A 21,166-nucleotide genomic window follows, 5' to 3' on the forward strand; every position below is an offset into this window, starting at 1 on the left:
GTGGTCTGTGCTATAAGAGAAGCCTGGCAAAGCACTGTGAGGGTTCTGGATGAGGCTGGTTTTATCCTGCCTGGGTTGGGGTGGGGAAGGGCTCCCAAAGATTGCAGAGTTTACCTGGTGGAAGATCATTAAAGACAACAAAGACTTTCAAATACTTCGTCTTGTTTAATCCTTGCAACAACCCTGAAGAGGCGATCCTTTGGCTTCTTGTTACAAATGGGAAAACCCAGGCTCAGAGGATCTTCCCCAGTGAGTGGCAAAGGCAGAGCTGGGGCAGGTTCCAGGTCCACCTGACTCTAGGCCCTGGTCTCCATCCCATGCTTCTTGGCCCCGGTCTCAGGGCAGCTCTGCTCACAAGAATCCAGGTTAGGGCTGGCCGCTCCAGCTTAGAGCTTGGATAGAGAAATTCCGACAGTAACAAGTAACCTGCAGTTGTGAGTTCACACAGAGGACCCCACAAACCCCTCGCTGGAGAGAAGCATCTATGAGCCCAGCCATGCCCTCACCTTGCCCTGAGACTGAGCAGGACATGCAGCAAACATGCTGGCCCTGGGGCTGTGGATGAGCCTACGTAGGGTCAAACCTGTGGCCGGGTGTTTGGTGGCACCGCTAGGCTCCAAGTCACAGGGCTCACCTCCATCGCCCATCCCATGCTTCTCGGCTGCCCCCCTCACCCCCACCGTTCCCCAGCTTAGCTCAGCTCCGTCCCCTGCCGTCTCAGAGGTCTGCTCCCTGGGTCTACTCTGAACAGAGGTAGAATCTTTTACCCCTAAAGCCCTACAGCTGCTCCATGCACTCACGCTAACCTCTGGGCAAAGGCAGGCCCTCAGCCAAGAGGCAATTAAAACAACTCCAAAGTCTGGGCATCCACATCAGAGAGCTTGGCTGGCACGATGACAGGTACGAGTGGTACTGGCTTCCCCATCACTGACGCCTTTGAATTCTAGGAGCCCAGGGAACGTCACACTAGTCATTTCCACTCGCGCCCCCTCCATGGGCAACAAGAAGATAGGTGACTGCATTTCACCAACAGGGAAACCAAGTGCAGACTTCCAGCCTTGTAGCCATCTTGTTAGTTCACACAGCTTCTACGGATACCCCAGACATCCCATGGTAGATAAAAGGCTTCCTGCTTAACTCCACTGAACCCCATTCCAAGGCTACCACAGTAACCCCGTAACAACACAGCAGTAACCCTCAGTGAGGAGGAAGTCTCTACGCTAGGACCTCAGACCACTGGGCAGGATTTGCTGGCCTCCGAACTCCAGCCCCTCCAACAACCCAGACATCAGCCAGCAGGTCTGATAAGCTCTGGCCTTAACCCATGTGCCCCCCCCCCCACTCCAATAACCTCCCATCTCCCACTCGCAGCCCTTTGTTTTGGTGGAACTGACCCCACTCCCAGCTCCAGGGGTGGGCACTGATTGGTTTGAGTCAATCAACACATCCTACTGACCCAATCTAGGCCAATGGGAGGGAGGAAATCCCAGGCCTTGTGCGGAAGCTACCACAATAAGAATCCCCCTCTTCCCCTGCACGGTGAGGCCTGAGGGTGTGAGGGCTGGAACAGCTGCAGCCACCTTGCTGCAATAGTGGGAGGGTCTGGAATGGCCAGGGGCTTCTCTCGGTATGGGCCGGCACTGCAGAGGGCAGGACTGAGATACAAAGAGAAGACGGATCCTTGGTGATGTCCTTTCATTTGCTGAAGCCTGGACTTTTTCAGTGCTGTGGGCCAACAGATCCCTTTACTTGTCCAAAAGGGTCCGATCAGCCACAAGCCCCACACAGGCCCCTCCCGGCGACACAGGCCCCAGAATGCTCACCAGGTTGACAAAATCCTGGTAGCAGACCTGCCCATCCGCGTGGCTGTCAGCGAGAGCCAGGAGCACCTCTCGTTTGTGCGGGTCCAGCTTGGAGCTGTGGCTCTCCAGGAGGCTGCGGAACTTGCCTGTGCTGATGTAGCCCGTGTTCCCAGGGTCAAACTGAGGGAGAAGCACAGACAAGCAGGGGTCAGCGGGGCTCTGCCCGCCTCCCAGCACTGCCGCAAGGGCCCCATCTCCATCACCACTCCCCAGTTCCTGTCTGTCCCCAGCCCTCTGCCAACAGAGGCCCCGGTGGTGTTTGGGATGTTTCCAAGGCCCCCATGGCAAACATCCAAATAGGGGATGAACAACCACTTAAAATCTTAGAAGGCCCTGGAGACCTTCACCCAATTCAACCATCTTGTGCCTGGTGTGTGGATAAGGAAACTGAGGCTCAAAGTGGTTAAACTCTCTCCTCTCTGCCCTTACTCCTGACCCCAGACATGAGGAGAGCGGAAATGAAACGGTGATGAGTGGAACGTCCGGGGCTGGGCTGGCACATCCAGTGGGGAATGCTCAGGCCCAGGGAGCAGGAAACAGCCTTGCAAGTCCTTCCACATCTGGCAGCTGGCCCCCTCGATGCCCACACCCACATGCACCCCACACCCCGGCACACAGGGCGGGGCAGGGCTCCCCAAAGGCCCTGTGCTCTGAGTTTTGTCTGTTGACACTGCCCTTTTGCCCTCGGCAGCTCTGCACATGTGGGTCCCTCTGCTTAGGATTCCTTTTTCCCTCAGTCACCCTGGGAGACCCCAGCTCACCCTTCCTAGCTCCTCGGGTGTCTCCTCAGCCACGGTCTGCACCTTGGACAGACCTCCAACCCCCACCCCGCACTGCTTTCTAATTGTCTCCTTTCACCTCCTCACTGGACTGCTGCTTCCTTGAAGGCGAAATCACAGCTGATCTCCGGTGCTGAGCACAGAGCCCCACATGATGGGCGTTCAGTAAAGATTTGTTGGATAAATAAATAGTGGATGCTTGGATGAATAGACAGGTGCTATTTTCCAAGGAAAGTCTCATTGGTTCAGTTAGAAAGGAATCTTATGCATCTCATGGAAAAGCCCATAATCTTTCTGCCCCTCTTCCATGCCCCTTCTTCCCTCACAGAACCCACCCAATGTCCCCCGACAGCACACACCTGCTAGGAAATGACACTAATCATTCTTGTGGACGCTGAGAGCTTTCCTGCTCACAAATGCTTCCCCACCAGAGCTCATGCGTCCTGGAGACGCTGCAGTGGGTTGCTGAGATTTTTAAAAGGCAAACAGACAATGTCAAGTCCATGTGTACATGACAAGAGAGCCCAACAGGTCAGACCCCCGTTTCCCTCTTTTCTAGATAAGGCCAAAGAAGACTATTTCAAGAAGGCATTCCTCAGACAATCCAGGAGAAATATTAGCCAAGAGTCACAAGTCATGGCTAGTTCAATTCTCCCCAAAACTCAATGAGAGAAGACATCTCTACAGGAGGCCTGCGTGGGCTTCCACCCTCAACCCCAAACACCAGGTTTCAGGGATGACACCCATCTGGTTCACACGACAGAGCATTTCAGAAAACTCACCTACCCCTGCTCCCTAAAGATCATCAAGAAAAAAATATCTAATACTTGCTGAGTGCTTTCATGAGGCCCAACACTGTTCTAAACATGTTATATATATATAAATGTCTTTGATCTCCTATGACAGCCTTATGAAGTAGGTCCGTTATTATCCCCATATTACAGATGAGGAAATAGAGGCATGGGAAAATGAGCACAGAGAGGTTAAGTGCCATGCCGGCAGGTGGCACAGCCAGGGCTCCACACTCAGACAGCTTAGCGCAGCCTCCTTTCCACCACTGGCTGCCACTGACCTTCAGCACCCAGGGCTGCCCTGCTGCTCAGAAGCAAATTTTAAGGATCAAACAGGTGAGTGCTGACCCAGGAGAGGAGTGGGCTCTAGGAGTCTCACAGGCCCACTCAAAAGAGAGATTTTTAAAGCAGGAAGGAACCTCAAACCAGAACAGCTCTGACCTCCTTACTGCTCAGATAGGGAAGTGAAGGCTGGAGAGAGAAAGCGGCAATGTCGGCCGGGGGTGCTTGGGACTCCTCCCATCCCCATAGGCCGGCATAGGCCATGGGGGCTCCCCGGTCTGGCCCCCTGGCCAGGCCTGGTCCCACATGGCCCTCATGCTGGGTGGGCTGATGGGGGATGGAGAGGCAGCCCTGAGTCGTGGGAAAATCCACCTCTGCTCTCCCACCCCCATGAGCACTGCAGAGGGGCAGTGGTCTGTTGCACAGCATGGAGTCTCTCCTGCCTCAGCCCAGGAGGAGGACGCCCAATGGCCTTGCGTGTATTTGCTGGGAGCAGAGATACAAATCCCCTCTCAGGGGCAGTGAGGTGGAGGGGCTGGGATCAGGCAAGGGCCCCTCTCCCTCATTTCAGCTCCAGACAAAGAACCACCTGCTCCCCTGTCCCCCCTCCCCCTCCAGGGCTCCCTGCTGTTGTCCTAGTGACAGGGGCTGCCCTGTGGCTCCCCAAGCCCCCAACCCCCACCAGGGCCTGCCAGCCCTGCCCCAAGCACATTACAGGCTCCAGACTGCAGAGAGTGAGCTGGAAGCAGGCCGAGCCTCCCTTCTCTGCCAAAACTCTACCTTTCTTGCCAGGGCCAGACAGGCCAGACAATGGAGGTCATCGCTACCCTAATAATGAGGCCTCGGGAATAAAAGGAGGGTGACTAGCGGGGAGGGAGAGGCAGGGACAGGGCCGGCTGTCTGGCCTCCACAAACACATACAGGACACCTTCCAACCCCACCCCACCCCCAACATCTGGGATGACGCAGGCGAGAGCGGAGGCTGACAGTAGGCATGGGGCACAGGGTAGGCGGGAGGCAGAGAGGGAGACAAAGGGAGAAAGAGACAGAGAGAGCTCGAGAGAGAAAGTGTGCAGAGGAGGGAGAGAGGTAGGTCCCTGTGCTCCGGAAGGAAGCTGAGAGCTAATGAGGGAGGCTGCAAGGAGCAAGGTAAAGTCTCGTCTCTGCCGCTAACCAGTTTGTGTAATTTAGGGTAACCATCTGGAGCCGTAATCACCTCGTCTGTCAAGCGGGGGAGTGTCCCCTCGGGGTGTGGTGGGTCAAGGCAAACCCAGAGCAGCGCTCTCCAGGACCCAGGGTCACCCGGACTCAGTGCCCAGCTCCAACTGCCTCATTCACAGCAAAGCAGAAGGCACCCTTGTCATAGGGTTGGCTGACCCTTTAGGGCACACTTCCTTCAAGCCCAGCCGTGGGGGATGAGATCATACCAGTAACGGAGCTGGGCGCTTTGGGGGAAACACTCTACCAGGGCAATTTCCTAGTTAATAATGCCCTGAAGGCCCGGAAGCTCCCTATCCCAGGGAGCCCCATGCCCTGGATTCACCCACTTTTGGCTGTGGGGCGCTCCAGGATGAAGTCTGGGCTGGGTGAGTTGGAGGCAGCCTGACTGGGGTTGGTATGAGCGTGGCAGGGCAGCCAGAGGAATGAGGCTGTGAATGGGCCGCAGGCAGGAGCCCACCGGGGAGCCAAGAGCCGGGCGCAGCCTCGCAGCTGCCTCCGGAATAGGGCCCAGCGCCGTGGAGAGGGGGGGGCAGGCCAAGTCCACGTTCAGGCTGGGCGGAGGATGCTGGCGGCAGAGAGGAGGCTCACAGCGAGGGGCTGTCCCTCCCTCAGCTCCCGCCCACCTGCCTGGGCCTTGAAAAGAGCGGCGAGAGGCACTGAGGGACTTTAATCCTGCCAGCACCCAGCCCTCTGGCCCCTTAATCCTCTAGGTCGCCAGTTTCCCCCAGCCCGGCGCCCCCACCCCCACACACACGTTGCTATGTATCCCATCTCGCACGTTGGACCCCTTCCTAACACACTGATGACCTAGGCTGAGGAGAGAACCCACCAAATTTCTCTACATTGTCACCACCTAGGGGTTCCTTCCCTGTCTCTGGGGCAAGAAGTGGGGGGAGAGTTCTGGAAGGAACCCCTGCCCCCAGCTGCTGTGCTATCTGAGGCAGATCACAAGGCACACTGACTCAGTTTCTCTACCAATCACGTGGTAGGAACTCTTCTCAGGGAGATGTAAGGGGGTCCATTCCACCCCTGAGCATCTAAGCATACCATATGCAAATGGGGGATGGGGAAAGAGACATCCACAGCCCTTACGGCCCGTGGGGGCCGCTGATCTATTTTATTCTGTATCCTTCTCAAAGGGTGATGGGAAATTCGGAATCAGGATAAGACAGCTCCACATGGGGGTGGGGGGAGGTCTGCGCTGTCACCTGGTGACCCTGGGGAGAGTGGCAGCAGGTCAGGCAATCATAACCCATAACCCATAGTCCGCGGTTTTCAAAGTCCTTTGCAGAGTTCTGTGGGACCTCCAAGGTTCAGAGGGGTGGGGAGGGGTTGCTGAGCAGCCCCTGTGAGCTGCTTTATGTTTTGGCCTTCCGCTTTCTACCTGGCTGAACACCACAGGAAGAGCTGCGTATGTGGAACGCCTGCTAGGATCAGGCGCCGCTTCATTGAACCCTCACTGTCACCCTACGTCCTGCTTTGCCCGGGACAGTCCTGCTGTCTGAGCATGAAGAGTGCCCCGATCACCCTCAAAATGGTCCCAATTTGGATGATAAATGATATCGTCCCTCCATTTAAACCTCAGAACAACTCTATGAGGTAGATGCTATTATGGGGAGGAAAACAGGGTGTTGAGAGCTGGGTTGGCCAAGTCTGAACACCTGGTAATTAGTGCAGATGGACTGACATCCAGATGGAGGGGCCCAGGGGCTGCACTCTGCCATCGTTAGGATGCTGCGGGTAAAAACAGAGTAAGGAAGACTCCAGCTCAATCCTCTCATTCATTCAGTTAACAAATTATTTGCTAAGAATTGACTATGTGCCAGGCAGCATGCTCATTGTATGGATGGGGAAGCAGGTGTAGAGAGCACAAGAAACTACCTCAAGGTCAGAGTGAGTTAGGGGTCAAGGTGAGGACAGGAGAACTGACTCTGGGTGGTGAGCACACAATGTGATATATAGATGATATAGAAAAAAAAAAAAGATGGGGACAGTTTAGGGTTTCTCCACGGGGGCTGGCTAGTCCAGCCTTGTTTGTCTCTGTCCTGTTCAGTTATATGAAATACAACTGACTCAGGATTTCCCAATGTGTGTTTCGGGGAACACCAGGCCCAAGATGGTGCAGGAAATAGAGGTTCTATGGTCCCATACGTTTGGGACGCCCTTTTAGAAGAGCATGATGCAGAAAACCATATTAAGATCTCTGTGGGGTTTTGCAGGGGAGAAACTTGTCCGATTTTGTTCAGCCCAGCATTTCCCAAACATATCGGATCTCTGACCATAGTATTTTTTTTCTTTCACAGCAACACTCCATGAAACACACTTTGGGGAAAACGCATGAGTCCACAGCAGAGTCACGTTTCCCTTTTGTGAAGCCCGGCCCTGTTGTCGGTGGTTCCAAACCAGCCTTTTGCCTCCATCTCCTGAGTGGCGCAGGCCCTCAAGGCAGGTGACGCTTTGCCTGGAGTCCTCCACCAAAGTTAGGAGTCTGCCAGATCCAGGCTCCAGCCAGAGGGTGGAGCGGGAAGCCAGGCCCCCGGAAAGGCTGAGGCGTCTGTGACTGGCCCAATGGGCCACTGAGCTGAGGACAAATCTGGCCTGAGCAGGGATGTGCCTGCTCAGCACCCGGGACAGCGGCACCAGTTCTTCCTTCCCTCCCTCCCCTGCAGGCCTGTGAGCCAGGCCAAGGCTTCAGAATTCACCCAGCAGCAGCGAAGCAGAAGAGAAAGAAGAAAGGGACACATCTATTTTACAACTATTCTGTATGTGTGATTTGCACAAACTTCACTTCCAGGACAATTATACGTCTGGTCCCAGTTCCCAGCATTTGAATCCCCTTCTGTCTCCCAGGAGGACCCTCTCCCTATCCTTGACCTAGAGAGGCCCAGGACCTCAGTGAGGGGGTATGGGCACTTTCAAGGACCCCAAAGGCAGCACCTGGGGTGCCATCCTGGTGAAAGGTGGGGACCTGGCATCTAAGGAAAGTTTCCGTCCCCGGCTTGTCTCTTCTATCCACCGAGACAGAATGAGCCCAGGAAAATGAGCACAGGGCATGTGTGCTGGAACAGGGGAAGGTGCAGGCAGCTGCCCACACTTGTGGGGTGTCACCATGGCTCATCTGCTGGCTCTTTGCACCACTTCTGAGCAGAACAGAATTAATGAGGCTGCCCAGGGGGTTATGGCTCAGCAGAGCTGAGCCCACCCAACAGCCAGAGCCCACCAGGGAACTCTGGCCCATTCACGGATATTTACAGCCCCATAAATTAGGTCCAGGCCTGCATCTGCCGGGGTCAGAGGGCGAGGTTAGGGGAGTGACAGCTTTCTCTTCCAGTCCTTCCTTGCAAATGAGGATGGTAATTCACCTCATAGAGAAAACCACTTCACGTCATTCCCCTGACTTTTCCCCTCTGAAACACTGATTTGCACCAATATTTTACCACTTTTATTCTCACACCAATCCTAGAATAAGTGTGATCAGTCCCATTTAACAGAAGCAGAAACTGAGGTCCACAGAGATGAATGACGTGCCCAAAGGCACTCCTGGTGTCTAGAGTAGGGTGCCATCTGGCCTGTTCCAAGCTGGGGCTGGGAGTGGATTTTCAAAGACCTCAAGCCTCCCTGAGAGAAGAGGGACTGCTTCTTACAAACCAGGCCCTGAGCCCTCCTGTCCTTGGGTCTCCCCACATGGAGCACGAGGGGCCCTTGTGCTCCCCTGGGATTTGGCCAGGCCAGGCCTCTGACAGCTGGTGAAGCTTAGGTGATTCTAAGATTCCCAGTTATTATTTCTCTTCTTTCAGCTTCCACCGCGGGGGTCTGCGGGGAGGCAGCTCATCCCTCTCAAGGGGCATCTCCCAGGAGCCCCCAGCCAGGCTCCTGAGTACTCCCCCTCCTATAAGTCGAACAGCGAAACCCCAGGATCTGAGGTTGGCAGGCCAACGAGGGAGCAAGAATGCCCTCCCCTCAGCAAAGAATCAGGCATCCTGGCCCAAATCCAGCTGAGCCGCTGGACAATCAGCATGTTTCCAGAAAACTACGCAGCAGCTCTCTCAATACGTGCGCCGTGAGGAGAAGGAGAGCTCTCAGGCTACCCCGGGACGCAGGAAGTTGGATGGTTGCGTGGGCAGTGAGGAGAGGGGGGCCACCTCTTTCCACCAGGCCCTGTCCCCCTCCACCCTGACCCAGAGCTTCCTGGAAGACCCTGCTTCTCCTCTTTCACAGCCCCGCCCCCCAAGAAGGCCTTGGAGGTGCACAGACTCCGAGGGGGCCAGCTGGGGGCTGTGATTCAGAGGCAGGCCCCTTGGGTCCCCAGGAGCAGGCGTAATGCCTGTGCTGACTCATCCAGGCCCAGTTATCACAGCTGCCTGGGGACTACAGCTGAGTTACAGCCATAAAGCAGGAGTCCCAGGGGAGCCCAGGAAGGGGGGAGGGGGAGTGGGAATGAGCAGGGGTGGGGTGGGGGGATCAGACATCTGCCCATCTTTTCCCCTTCAGCCTAAACCCATTTCCTCCTGCTGCTTCTCCTGGAAGCCACCAAAGTATACTTCTGGCTCCCCCAAAAAAGAATGAACACAGACAATCCAGGGAGAAGCGGGGAGTGGGACGCAGACCTCTGACCAGGAGCAGGGTGGGAAGGACAAAGGGTCACCAAATTCCTTCCCCTGTTGGCCCTCTGCCTTGTGCACAAACCCACCCCTTCCTCTGCAGAGGGTCCTCATTTGCTGTGTCTTTGGGCAAGCCCCGCCCCCTGGGGCCTCAGTTTCCTCCTCTCTAGAAAGGGGATAGCACCACTCACCTCACAGGGCTACTGAGAGATTAAAACGAGACAAGGACGTATGTGTACACAGCAGATGCTCAGTGTTTGCTCCCCCAAAGAAATATTTTCCAATTCAAACCTCTACCTTACCTCAAAAAAGCTGGTGGGAGGGCACAAGGGGGTGGGGTCTACCACCAGGGGTTCACAACTCAAGGTACACACTGACTCATTTCCTTAACACAGGAGCGTGCCCTGGGCCCAGTCTTTCTCATTCTTCACCCACTGCCCGTGCAGGCGGCCCAGCCAGTGAGCAGAGGGGAAATGCTTGGGCGTCAGCACTCCCCCAGGCAGCCTCCATCCAAAAGCTTCTCGCCTTTCTCTCTGGAAACTTCAGGGGAATGTGGTTTTCCAGCTCCTGCCCTGAAGAAGTCAGCTCGATGGGGTGGAAAGAACCCCAGATTAGGGATCTGGACACTCTGATTCAAGACCTAACTATTCCATGTCGGAGGTTATTTTGAAATCAGTATTAATTTCTTGAAATTCCAGTAACATGATATCAACAACCATTACTTATCAGGTGCTCACAGGTGCCCAGTGCTATTCACACACATAACCCATGAGGCCTCACAGCAACCCAGAGGGAGTGGTATTATTCCAGCAGCTTATAGATGAGAAAACTAAAACTGAGGCCTGGAGGGGTTCCCTGGCTTGCCCACTGCCACACAGCTAGGAGGACTGGGACTTGAGCCAGATGCGCGTGTCCTCTCCATGCCTTAGTCACTCAGGGTGCCAAGTAAACGAACAGTCTGCGGGGCCTGGTGGTGGGCACACAGGTCAGAGGGGGAGCAGAGATGGGCTCTGGTCTCAGCTCTGACACGACTGCACCAAGTGACCTCAGGAGGTCGCTGACCTCTGTTTCTTCACTTGCAAAATGAGTGATTTGGACAAGATGCTTCCACCGACCTTCTGATAACCCACGGTGCTCAAGGGGGTAGACCCCAGGGGGCCAACATGAGCAAGTCAACCTCACCGTCAGGGCCTGCTCCTGGAGAGGAGATCTGAACCCAAGACAACTCACGCAGGGCTGTAGCTCCATTTGTTGTTTGCTTGAACATGCATGTACCTGTTATGTGTCAGGCAGACAGGCAGACAGGCAGCCAGCCAGACAGCAAATGATCTCAGCCCTTGGTCCCACTGTTCAACCGCTATCTGGTACATTTCTGTGAGTGGTCAGGAATAAAAGCATTACTTTGGCATGAGTGATGGGGTCCCTGGATCAGAAGAAGAGTAGGGAAGTCACAGCCTCCAAGGTCCTGCTAAGGGGTTGAAGGCGTAGAGCCCAAGCAAGGGTTTTCCAGTCAAGCCCGTGGCTTTGTCCCTCTCTGGGAACCCCTCTCTGTAGTTCACTGTGTTCCAGAGGCTGCCCCCAATGACCCTGTCTATGGGACAGGTATTTTTTTCTGCGGCTCCTCATTGATACATTCAGCATTCTCATCTGAACCTTTGCCAGCAACCAGAGCCCCCTTAAGCCAGCTTGCAGAAGGATTACAATGAGGTGGGCTTCAGGGTCAAGCCAGGGGAAGACCACCAGGCTGGAGGGAAGGGGGCTGGGCAGGGGAGGCACTGGGGAAAGCAGGCAGAAAACCCCCCTGGGCTCAGAAGTGGCTCCCTGTCCAGGAGCCTGGGCTGGGAAGGAGCTGGTTTAGAGGCCGCTGCCTTTCCTGTGGGGATCTGGGTTTCAGAAGTGGCCCTGTGCTTATCGGTGAATTCTGATTCCCAGTCAAGAGACAACTGTCGAATGTCCATTGGTTATCAGACACTGTGAAGGGATTCCACTTCCTTTTAATTCCCGCAGTCACCCTGGAATCAAAGAGGATCACCTCCATTTTACAGAGGAGGAAATTGAGGCTCAGAGAGCTTAATGTCACTTGCCCCCAGTCACAAAGTCAGTAAGGCTTGAGTCCAGGTCTACCTGATTCTAAATCAAGGGTTCTGTCCTCAGCAGCCCACCTAAGCAGCCCCGTGTTCTGGTTATCACACTTTACCATTTCAGTGGGATAATCAAGACTTGTCCACTTTCCTTCTGGGAGATCAGCAAAGTTGGGGTCTCTTTTTTGGGTACGGGAAATGCATGCTCCCCGTTGGGGGGGAAAAGGGAGACATAACCAATTTATTATCAGTTCCTTTTCCCTCTTGCTTGTTTGAGCTTGAAAGCAATCATGCCGTGTGAAGTACTACTCTGCTCCAAACCCTTTTGCTCATTACACGTGTGCAGATCTTGAAGGCATTTTTAAGGGTGAGCCTGGGAATGGTTTTTTCAGCCCCAGTAGCCCTTTATGGGTTAACTGGGCTTGTCCCACATCTGCTACCGAGTGACGGGCTATTTGACCTTGGGTCTGTGAGGGCACCTTCCTGGAGGTCAGGAAGGGACTGAGAGCGAGACTATCAAAGCATAACCCTAAAAAGAGGAGCCTGTAGGAAAGCTATGGAACAAACATAAAGCAGTTACTAAAAGGTACATTACCTGAGCAAAACTGCAAATATCAGAATAGATCAGAAACCTAAAATACACCCAACCACATATAAAAATTTACCAAATGATAACATTTCTCAAACAATTTATAAAGGAAGCTTTTCTTATAGGTGACACTGGTGTAACTGGACAGGAATAATATCTGGATGGATGGGGTAAAGCACTGGAAGATTTTTGTTTTAATCATAGAAAAAGTAGTAGGAAATAGAAGCGTACGTTTATGAGATCTGAAAAGGGATGAAAACTGTCTCAGGTCTGAAGCAACAGAAGGAATCATGAAGGGTAAGCTCAACAGATTCAACAATAGAAAAATAAGACATTTTTACTCTATTATACTATGCTATAGTATTATAATACTGTAGTATACGATATAGTATTATGATACTATAAATACCATGATATTGTAACAACAGATTAATATTTACGGTAACTTTAAAATCTAATATTTAGGAAAAACCATGACAATCCCAAAGCTATGAAAAAACAATTCCCTCAAGCAGAAGTTAAAATAGGAAACAAACACATGAGGCGTGGAAGTGATGGCCTTCAGGCGTCCTGCCTGCTGCAACTTCTGGGATCTATGGGGAGACTAAGGAGAGGGTGCAGGGGAGGCCTTCTACAGGCCTGCTTGAGCAGACCAGACAAATGCCCAGCATGTCAGGAGGGCAGCTGGATAAACTTCCAAGGGGCTGGGGACACCTGTTTTCTTCACCTTCAACTCCCGACCATTTGGGTGAGGGGTGGCCACATAAGACCAAAAGGCCAAGGTCATGGTTTCTAGTCCTTGGGGTCCTCAGCTTCATGCTGGGTCAAAGCTACTCTACGTGCTGAAGAACTGGACAGCATGGTGGGACTGGTCCAATTCTATGCCTGCCTCCTGAAAAAGGGTCCCAGCAGATCCCAGCTTGAAACCAGGTGACCACTGGTGTCCCCTTGATCCTGAAGGGAAGGAGGGCTGACTGGGGCCAGCGTCCCACCCCACTGACCTCTGGGAAATGAACTCCAGGGTCCCATTAGCTTGCAGGGACTTTGACAGGTGTGGTATGAGTCCCACACCATTCACCACAGTTTGACCCGTCAGGCTGTCTAGTTCAGTATGAGATGGTGGGGAGGCTGCCTGCAACCCCCAGCCAAATGTTCTTTCCTGAGTGCACCAAGTTCCCCATCACCAAATCCTACCTTTAGACAGACCCAGAGGGGGAGGCAAGCAGGATGAAACACTTCAGCTTTCTGAACAACCTGGCATCTTTCTCAAGTTGTGTGTCCATCTGTGCAGCTTCATCCCTACTCTTCACGGAGCCCTATCAGGGGACTGGTCCAGGGATGGCTTCACACAGTCAGGGGACAATGGCAGCGGGGCTGAATATCTGCCAGAGGTCAAGCTCTGCCCTGGAGCAGCTCTGCTTCAACACAAAGCACCAACAGGAAGGACGATGACAAAAATGGGCTTCTCATGCTCCATGAGGGACAGGGAGTCGACAGGCGGAATTTATTGAGAGAAAGAATAGTTGGTCCAAAGTAAGTTTTGAGAGTTTCTTTCCTCGAATTCATTGTGCCTGTCCAGAATGGTTTCTGGGTAGGCCTTCTCAGAAACAGGGAGATGATCTTTGGGACACTCAGGCCCTCCCTCCAGTGGGAGAAACTGGATTTCATAGCCCACCCGCTGCTGTTAGGTGCTATACATTCTCCCTGCTCCCTCGAGTTCCAAGTTCTTCCCACTAAAAGTTTTCCTCCATTCAGCCAAATAGTTCATTTTAAAATGTAAACACACACACAGGGACCCGCAAGGGAAATTAATCAAATGAGAAAGACAGACAGAAGCAGAGAAAAAAAGACTGATACACTGTGTTCCTGGTTCTGGTTCTAAATCTGACAAGAGGTGTGAAGGGCTGGCAGCTTGCTGGCCGGTGGTGTCAGTGGCAGCAAGGGCTCCCTACTGCCTCAGGGCATCAGGCCAGCAGCTGCTGTACTCTTAGATGGAGGGAGAGTGGGTGGCACTCAGGAGCAGGGGGAGAGAAGCACTACCCTATCAGGACAGGAACTGCTAGATATTCCCCAAACCACAGCCAGGCCTTGTGTTACCATGGGTGACACCTCCATAGCCCCATCCCCACCCCCAGCTCCTCCCAGGCCAGCCATGTCTTTCAAGCTGCAATTCCATGTCTTTGGTCCCACTTGGGCATCTGCATCTAGCTGGCTCCTCAAATTGAACTTGTCTGAAACCTACATTGTCATTTTGTCATCCCCTCACCTCAACCCTGACTTTTCCTTTTCCTCCTAGATTCAGAATCTCAAAGTTATATATGTGGTTCCCTTCATCTAGTCAGGTCCAGTGAGGGCTTCCAATTCTCTCATCACCATGCCTCTCTTCCTTTCCATTCTTACTGTCATCCTCTAAGTCAAGGTGCTCACGTCTATGCACGGCAGCAGGTTCCTAGCTGGTGTCTCTCATCCCTACCACTATTCCACTATCCCACACAATCTTCCCAAAGCATGGCTTGGATCCCGTAACAAACCGTTCAAAGGCTTCGCCTGCCTACAACAAGATAAGGTCTGGTCCAAGCTACTTTTTTAGCTGTATCTCCCTCTCCGACAAAACACATTCCCTCTGGCCCAATCAGGCTAGTGTCTTCAAGTTGCACAAACCTCATGGCACAATCATTATCACCCCAGGACCCCAGTGCTCCCTGTTCCCTCACAGTGGGACATCTCTTGCCTCCTCTCCTTCTGCATGGTGGAACAGAGAGAGAAGGAAATACACAGCACCACTCAACAGGAGTGCCGAGCAAAGAAGAGAACCATTTCCTGGCTGAAGGTCAAATGTTCATCTACAGATTCCAAAGTTGGCGCTCCCAACTCCATTCCCCACACCTAGACTCTAGGCATGGCGAACAATCACATACATTTCCCCTAATCCCCTCCATTCCTGCCACAGAACTAGAGTCAACTTTCAAAAGAGCCCCTATTGTGAGCCACCCTCCAAGGATGGCAGAGATTTGACTCTGGTGGTGGCCATGGATCTGTGATGGTGGAGACAGAGACGCATGTTAACCTAAGCCCTCCCCCCACCTCTCCAGCCCTGACTGCAATCTCCTGGCATACAGAAAACATCCCAGGCTTTCAATATGTATTGTCCAGTTTCTGCACATTATAAACCCAGCTCTGAGGAAGCGGAGTTGAGAGGAGGAGGGAGGGAAGGGTGTCTCAGTGGAGCCCACCGCCACTTCCTGAAACCTGGAGAGCAGTGGAGAGCAGTGTCTTTCAGTCTCGGAGATACCCTAAGCCACACCCCCACCCGACGTCACCATCTCAGGAGTGCAGAGCTAGGGAAGCCCACGCAAGCAGGGAGAGACATTTCGGGGAGGGCTGGAAGGAAGAGGGGGGATTTAACTGCTCACATACCTGATCAAACAGGACTTTCCAGTGCTGGTGGAGAGAGAGGCCATGCAGGAGAGGAGGAAGAGGAGAGAAAGAAAGAAACACACACTTATCACCGAGGTTTCTGACATCGCCTCCCAGATGCTCCCCAGGTTCAGGGACCCACCACAAGAGACCAGGAAAACCCTGGGAAGAGCTCCCTAAATGAGTTCGCACTGAGCAAAGGGAGGGAACTCAGGTGGGGCAGGAGGGCGGAGTGTCCCTTTTTCCAAGACAGGCAGGTAGAGGGATGAGCAGAACAAGGGTGATTCTGAAAGAGGACTAAATAAAGATGTCCAACTCCGTCGAGGGCCTCTAATGACTTCTACTCACTATAAAGCTTATATCCACATCTACTCCCAGGCGCAGATTTCATTCCATCAGACCTCCCGCAACGGCCTCAACCTGCTGGGGGCCAGACACCCTTACCCAGGAAAACTCGCCCCTGCACAAGCACTAACATTTTGCCTGCAGTTCGGGAGGAAGGGGCTCCTCCAATGCGCTGATACCCACCCAGTCTCTTTCAAGGCTGAGTCTAAGTGGTGAGGACACGAGGTTCTCAGGGCTTTGGGGCCCGAAGCAAGGGAGAGGTTTAAACATGGGGGCCAAAGGAAGGGAAGGTGTTAGGCCTCCCCGGGGCATATTCAGAGTATCCCGCTTAGATTTGGGTGCCGAGCGGTAAAGGGCGGGGGGGGGGGCTAGCTTCACTTCCATTTCCCCACGCTGAGAGCGCGACGCGGCAGGGCCCAGGGTCGGCTCCGTTTTCCGCTTCTATGTGCAGGTTAACCTCGGAAGGGAGAAGCTTAAGAAACTCCAGTTCCCAGGACTCCCCAGCGCCTGCTCCGCTGTGATGACTCCCAGGACCCGAGGAAGGGAGACTTGAGCAGCAGATGGCAGGGAAGCCCTCTGGGGCAGCCCCTCCCCACCTTCGCCAAGGGACCGTGGCTGGCACCGACGAGATCCCGGACTCCGTAGCCCCCTTCTAGGAGCAAAACCTCTCCCTCCTCCCGCCGGGTTCGGGGACAGCAGCCAGCTTTCATTTCAATCAGTGTCGCGACAGGGCAGGTGCTGGGCGAGAGCTAATCCGGGAGCAAAGTAGGGGGTCGCCAGACGGGTCAGCGCTGCCGGGCTCCAGCGACTCTGCGACGCCCGCTCCTTCCCTGGGCTCGGAGAGCCCTCAGGTCGCGAGTGGGAGGGGAGGGGGGAATCAGTGCTGTGACGCGGCCGCCTCTGCGGGAAAACGCCGTGTCCCGGGCACTGCACCAGCCGCGGGGAGGGGACTCCGGCGGCCGATGGGTCCCCAGCAAAGAGACCGGGGCTGTGTCCCGCAGAGAAGCCGCGGGAGCCCGAGAGGGGGTGGCGCTCGCGCGTTTAGGGGAGACGGGCCCCTCCGCCCTCCAGCCCGCGGGGACCCGGCCAATCCCGGGCTCTCCCGCGTCACCTTGAAACCTCCAAGTTGCCCCCACGGGGGCGAGTTAGGGGCAGTTCTCCCCCCCCCAGACCCCCCAGAAAGTTTGCCCGGGCGGGGGAGGGGGCACTCACGTCCTCCGGTGCCGCCGGCGGCCGCTCGTCCGCCTCGGGGTCCAGTTCCTCGATGCGCTCAGCCTCGGCGCAGGCGGCCACCGCGGGGCCCGGGCTGGGGTGTTCGCCCATGCCGAAGCGGGGTCCACGTCCGGCCAGCGGCTGCGGGGCTCGTCCCGGGGCGCCGGGCTAACTTTGCGCCGCGGCGGCCGCGCAGCTCGGGGGACTCAGCGTGCGCCGCGCCACCTCCGCGCCAGCCCCGCCGCCCGCGCCCGCCCCCATGGCTGCGACCCCTGCGTCGCCGCCTCGAGACCCCGGGACGCTGGCCCCGCCGCCGCCAAACTTCTACGCGCTTGCGGCCCGCCGGCCTCCGTCTCCACCCTGGCCCCCACGCCCGGCTCCAAGGCGAGGGCGCCCTTGGGCCGGCCCCGGCCCCGCGGCTCCCCGCGCTCCCTTCCCGCTTCCCGCGGCCCCCGCTCCGCGCCCGAGTCTCCTCCTCCCCGCGGACTCCTAGCGGGCGGCGCGCAGGCGGGGGCGGGGGCGGGGCTGCTCCCCGGGACCGCCAACCCCCACACGTCCCCCCCGGGCGCCACCACCCGGGCCAAATCGGTCAGAGCGCCGCGGCCAGGGGAGGGAGGGAGGGCTGCGGCGGGGTTGGCGGGCAAGTGGCTGCACGGCCGGGGGCGGGGGTGGGGCTGCGCTGGCCCTGGCCCCCATCACCACCCGATTCCACCCCGGGTCCGGGCTTGTCTCTCCGCATGGGGCCAGGGGTGGGGGCGGTGCAGTGCCCACTTCCCGAGGCCCATCGGGTTAACGATCAGTTGGAGGCAGCAGATGCGTGAAGGAGGCAGGAGGTTTCACTAAGTTGGCAACGTCGGGGTTAACTGGGAGTGAATAGGGGGGAGGGGGCAGGGTGCCAAGAGCACAGGATCCCGACCACCCTTCCATCTCTCTTCACTTGGGTCTCAGATTCTGGGCAGTCCAGTAATTTGGGGACGGCATAAGTCGGGTAGGGGAGTCCCAGACCCCAAACCCTAAATCTTGCCTTCCCTACACCCAAAGCTATAAGACTGTGCCCTGGCTTCATTTGATCAGGGTGACTGAGATAAGTCCAGGGAAGAGCCCCAGCTGGGAGAAGGGAAGTAAAGAAACTAAAATAAGTAGGAATGAAGTTAGAGCAAAGGAACCTTTTAAAGGAAAAAAAAAATGGCGCTGTTTCCCAGGGGAGACTGTCTCCCCAAAGCAGAGGCTCTGTGCCAGGGGCCGGCTGGGACAGGTGCCAAGCTCTCCCAGGAGGACTCGTTCCTGGTGATGTCTCCCAGTCAGTCCCCAGCCCCATCGAAGGCTGCCCTTTCTGCTGCTCTTCCTTCTTACCACCTGCCGGCCCACTCACTCACTCACTGGCCTTTGCACCTCTCTCTTCCTCTCAGAAGCCGAGGCTCTTTTCCAATAATGAACGTTGCAATTAATGATCTCATGTCCATAACGCACACACATAACTCCAGCCCTAGATCCAACCTGTGACCATCTCACCCGACAGTGATTGCTCCCCTTAAACACAGAGAAGGAAATTAACTTCGTTCTAATTAGGTGAGTTTGCTACAGACACCAATTTTCATCTCGGTTTCAGAAAGTGTGATCATTTTCAACTATTTTTGTTTCTCACCACCCTCCCCCCACCTCTACTCTACTAACAAGTCAAAATCCTGCCAAGATTTCCTTGTAAATAAAACTGTCTGCTTAGGGTATGATTTTGAAAACAGCCTTCAGGGGACAGAAGAGGGGCTGACTCCTTTGTGGAATGAAGCCCCAAAAGACAACAGGCAGCATGGGGCCCTGAGGTCAGGGTCACTGCCTCCCCTCTCTCCACACACACACTTCCTGATCTCAGCTGCATGACCCGCTGGGGGCTGGCTGCATTACACTTAGCTCTTTGGGAGTGGAGAAGTGGGCTAGGGGGCGGGTGGTTCCGGAGGGGGGAGAGGGCTTCAAGAGGGGTTGGCCACTCTGCCAAGATGCCCAGCAGCCAGGGGCAGTGTGCTGACCCCAGCTGCCCTTTGGATTCTGCCTCTTCTCCAGACACATCCAACTTTGTCATCACCTCTGGTAGAAGGGATCTCGGCAGGCCCGGTTCAGTTCCCTGAACATTTATTGAGCTCCTACTAAGTGCCAGTGACAGAGCTTTGGGAATACAGAGGTGGATTAAGACCCAGACCTTCCCCTCTGGAAACTGTTTGATTGAGTGTGACAGCCAGGGAAGCTCAGGGGGTAGAGAAACCCAAAGGAGGGGGTCCCTGTAGGTTCAGGAGGGCTTCCCAAAGGATATGCCCCCAGAATCAGGCCAAGCGGGAAAGCTGGAGGGGAGGCCTTCCAGGCAGAGAGGAGCGCGTGCGCAGAGGCTGTGCTCGTGGAGAGCCTGGTATGGGAAGGGGAACTGCAAGCAATGTGTCATGGAAATGAGAGCGAGGTGCCCAATGTAAAGAGCCCAGCCTGGAGCGGAGGGCTGGAAGAGCTTCATGAGAAAAGAGCTTGGACTTCACCTCAATGGCAATAGGGAGCCATCAGGATTGGAAGACTGTGATATTTAAAAAGACCCCTTGGGCAGAAGATAGGCAGGAGGGAGGCTGGCCTGAGCACAGGGAGACGGGAGAAGGAAGAGGTCATGAGGACAGCAGCAGTTAGAATACAGGAGAGGAGGATCTGAGAAGTATCCAGAAGGATTTCTTGTTCTTCCATCTGCCCTAGGAACGTCTCACCCCACCTTGGCAATGTCCCCAAAAGTCTCTTAGGAAAGAATTCCCAACTTCTAACCAGAAGCCGCCCTTCGGAAGACGGTTTCCCTTTCTCTGACTCCTGATGGATGGAGAAGGGCTCTCTGGACTTGGAGACCGGTTGTGATATCCAACACCTTCTGCCCTCAGTGCCGCCTCAGCCTGGCCAGCCAGCGCATTCCACCCCTCAGCCCCAGGGGAATCTGCAACTAGGCCCAACCCACTCCCCAGTAGGCAGTGGGACATGGGGCCTGGGGTGCGAGGCCTGAAACCTCTGAGGGAGGCGAATGGCCAGACTATCTGATAACTTTGTTCCCAGCCCAACCTAAGACAACCCGAGGACAGGTCATCTTGTGCCATATTGGGGACAGGGGAGGGACTAGGCAAGTGCCTACTCACTTTGACTGAAGGGCTGCCATGCGCCAGACACTTGTAGATGCCTTGGGGTGACTGTACCAGGCCCTGCCTTCAGAAAACTCTGGGTCTAGTGGGAGATAGCAGCAAGCAAGGGCTGACTTGGCATTTATACCCTGCTCTTCATTTTGTAGGCGTTCCCACCCACGACCTCTTTTAACGCCCCTTTGCAAGACATTCTAAATCAACACAGAGCAGGCTAAGAGCCTAGGAGAGTGCAGTTCAAACTCTGATGGGGCAAACACAGTTAGCTGGGAGGTGCAGGAGCATGCTATTGAGATGAGCCTTGGAAGATCGGCAGCTTTGGGGTAGAGTGTATAGAAGGGTTTCTGGGTGGAGGGAACCACTGTAGCAAATGCACAGAGATAGGAAAGCCTTTGACTGTGCTGGGAACAGGAAGTGGGTGAGCACAAAGTGGGGATGGCCAGGTGGGTGAAAGCCCTGTCACAAGTCCTTGAGCATCAGTTGGAGGAGGCTGGACCTCACTCAATGGGCGATAGAGATGCGATGGCGGCTTCTAACAGGAGCAGCATTTTAGGAAGATTAAGTTGGCAGCAGCTCAAGAGTGCAATTTAACTAACACATTGCAAGTGTCCATTATTTGCCAGACCCTGGCCGAGGTGCTGAGAACACAAAGGGAATAGACCCAGGCCCTGGCCTCCTGGGAGAAAATTAGATAATCCTCTAATTACAGCCCAGTGGGCTAAGGGAGGAAGGGAGGGAAGGGCTGTTTGGGGGCTGAGTGCCTAAGATGCACCCACCAAGAGAGGGAGTTTTTTATTGTTTTTAGGGTCTGATGTTCCGAGCCTGGGGGGATGCCAC

General features: G+C 55.0%; 1 protein-coding gene across 4 annotated transcripts in view; it reads right to left on the reverse strand.

Moving 5' to 3' along the window:
• The window catches only part of RHBDL3 (rhomboid like 3), a 46,254-nt gene extending 28,641 nt beyond the window's left edge, over positions 1–17,613 (reverse strand). The window contains exons 1-3 of one of the 4 annotated variants that reach the window (XM_019647112.1): positions 17,181–17,613; positions 15,624–15,647; positions 1,824–1,982 (exon numbers count right to left, since the gene is read on the reverse strand). In XM_019647112.1, coding sequence (XP_019502657.1) covers positions 1,824–1,982; positions 15,624–15,647; positions 17,181–17,291 — 294 coding nt within the window. In that variant the 5' untranslated portion in view covers positions 17,292–17,613. Of the gene's footprint in view, positions 1–1,823; positions 1,983–15,623; positions 15,648–16,564; positions 16,808–17,180 lie in introns of those variants that run through there. The other 3 variants (XM_019647111.1, XM_019647114.1, XM_019647113.1) reach the window with 3 other exon arrangements.
• Between the last annotated feature and the right edge of the window lie 3,553 nt (positions 17,614–21,166).

The sequence above is a fragment of the Hipposideros armiger genome, unplaced genomic scaffold (genome assembly GCF_001890085.2).
Source record: "Hipposideros armiger isolate ML-2016 unplaced genomic scaffold, ASM189008v1 scaffold_108, whole genome shotgun sequence".
NCBI classification, from domain to species: Eukaryota; Metazoa; Chordata; class Mammalia; order Chiroptera; family Hipposideridae; genus Hipposideros; species Hipposideros armiger.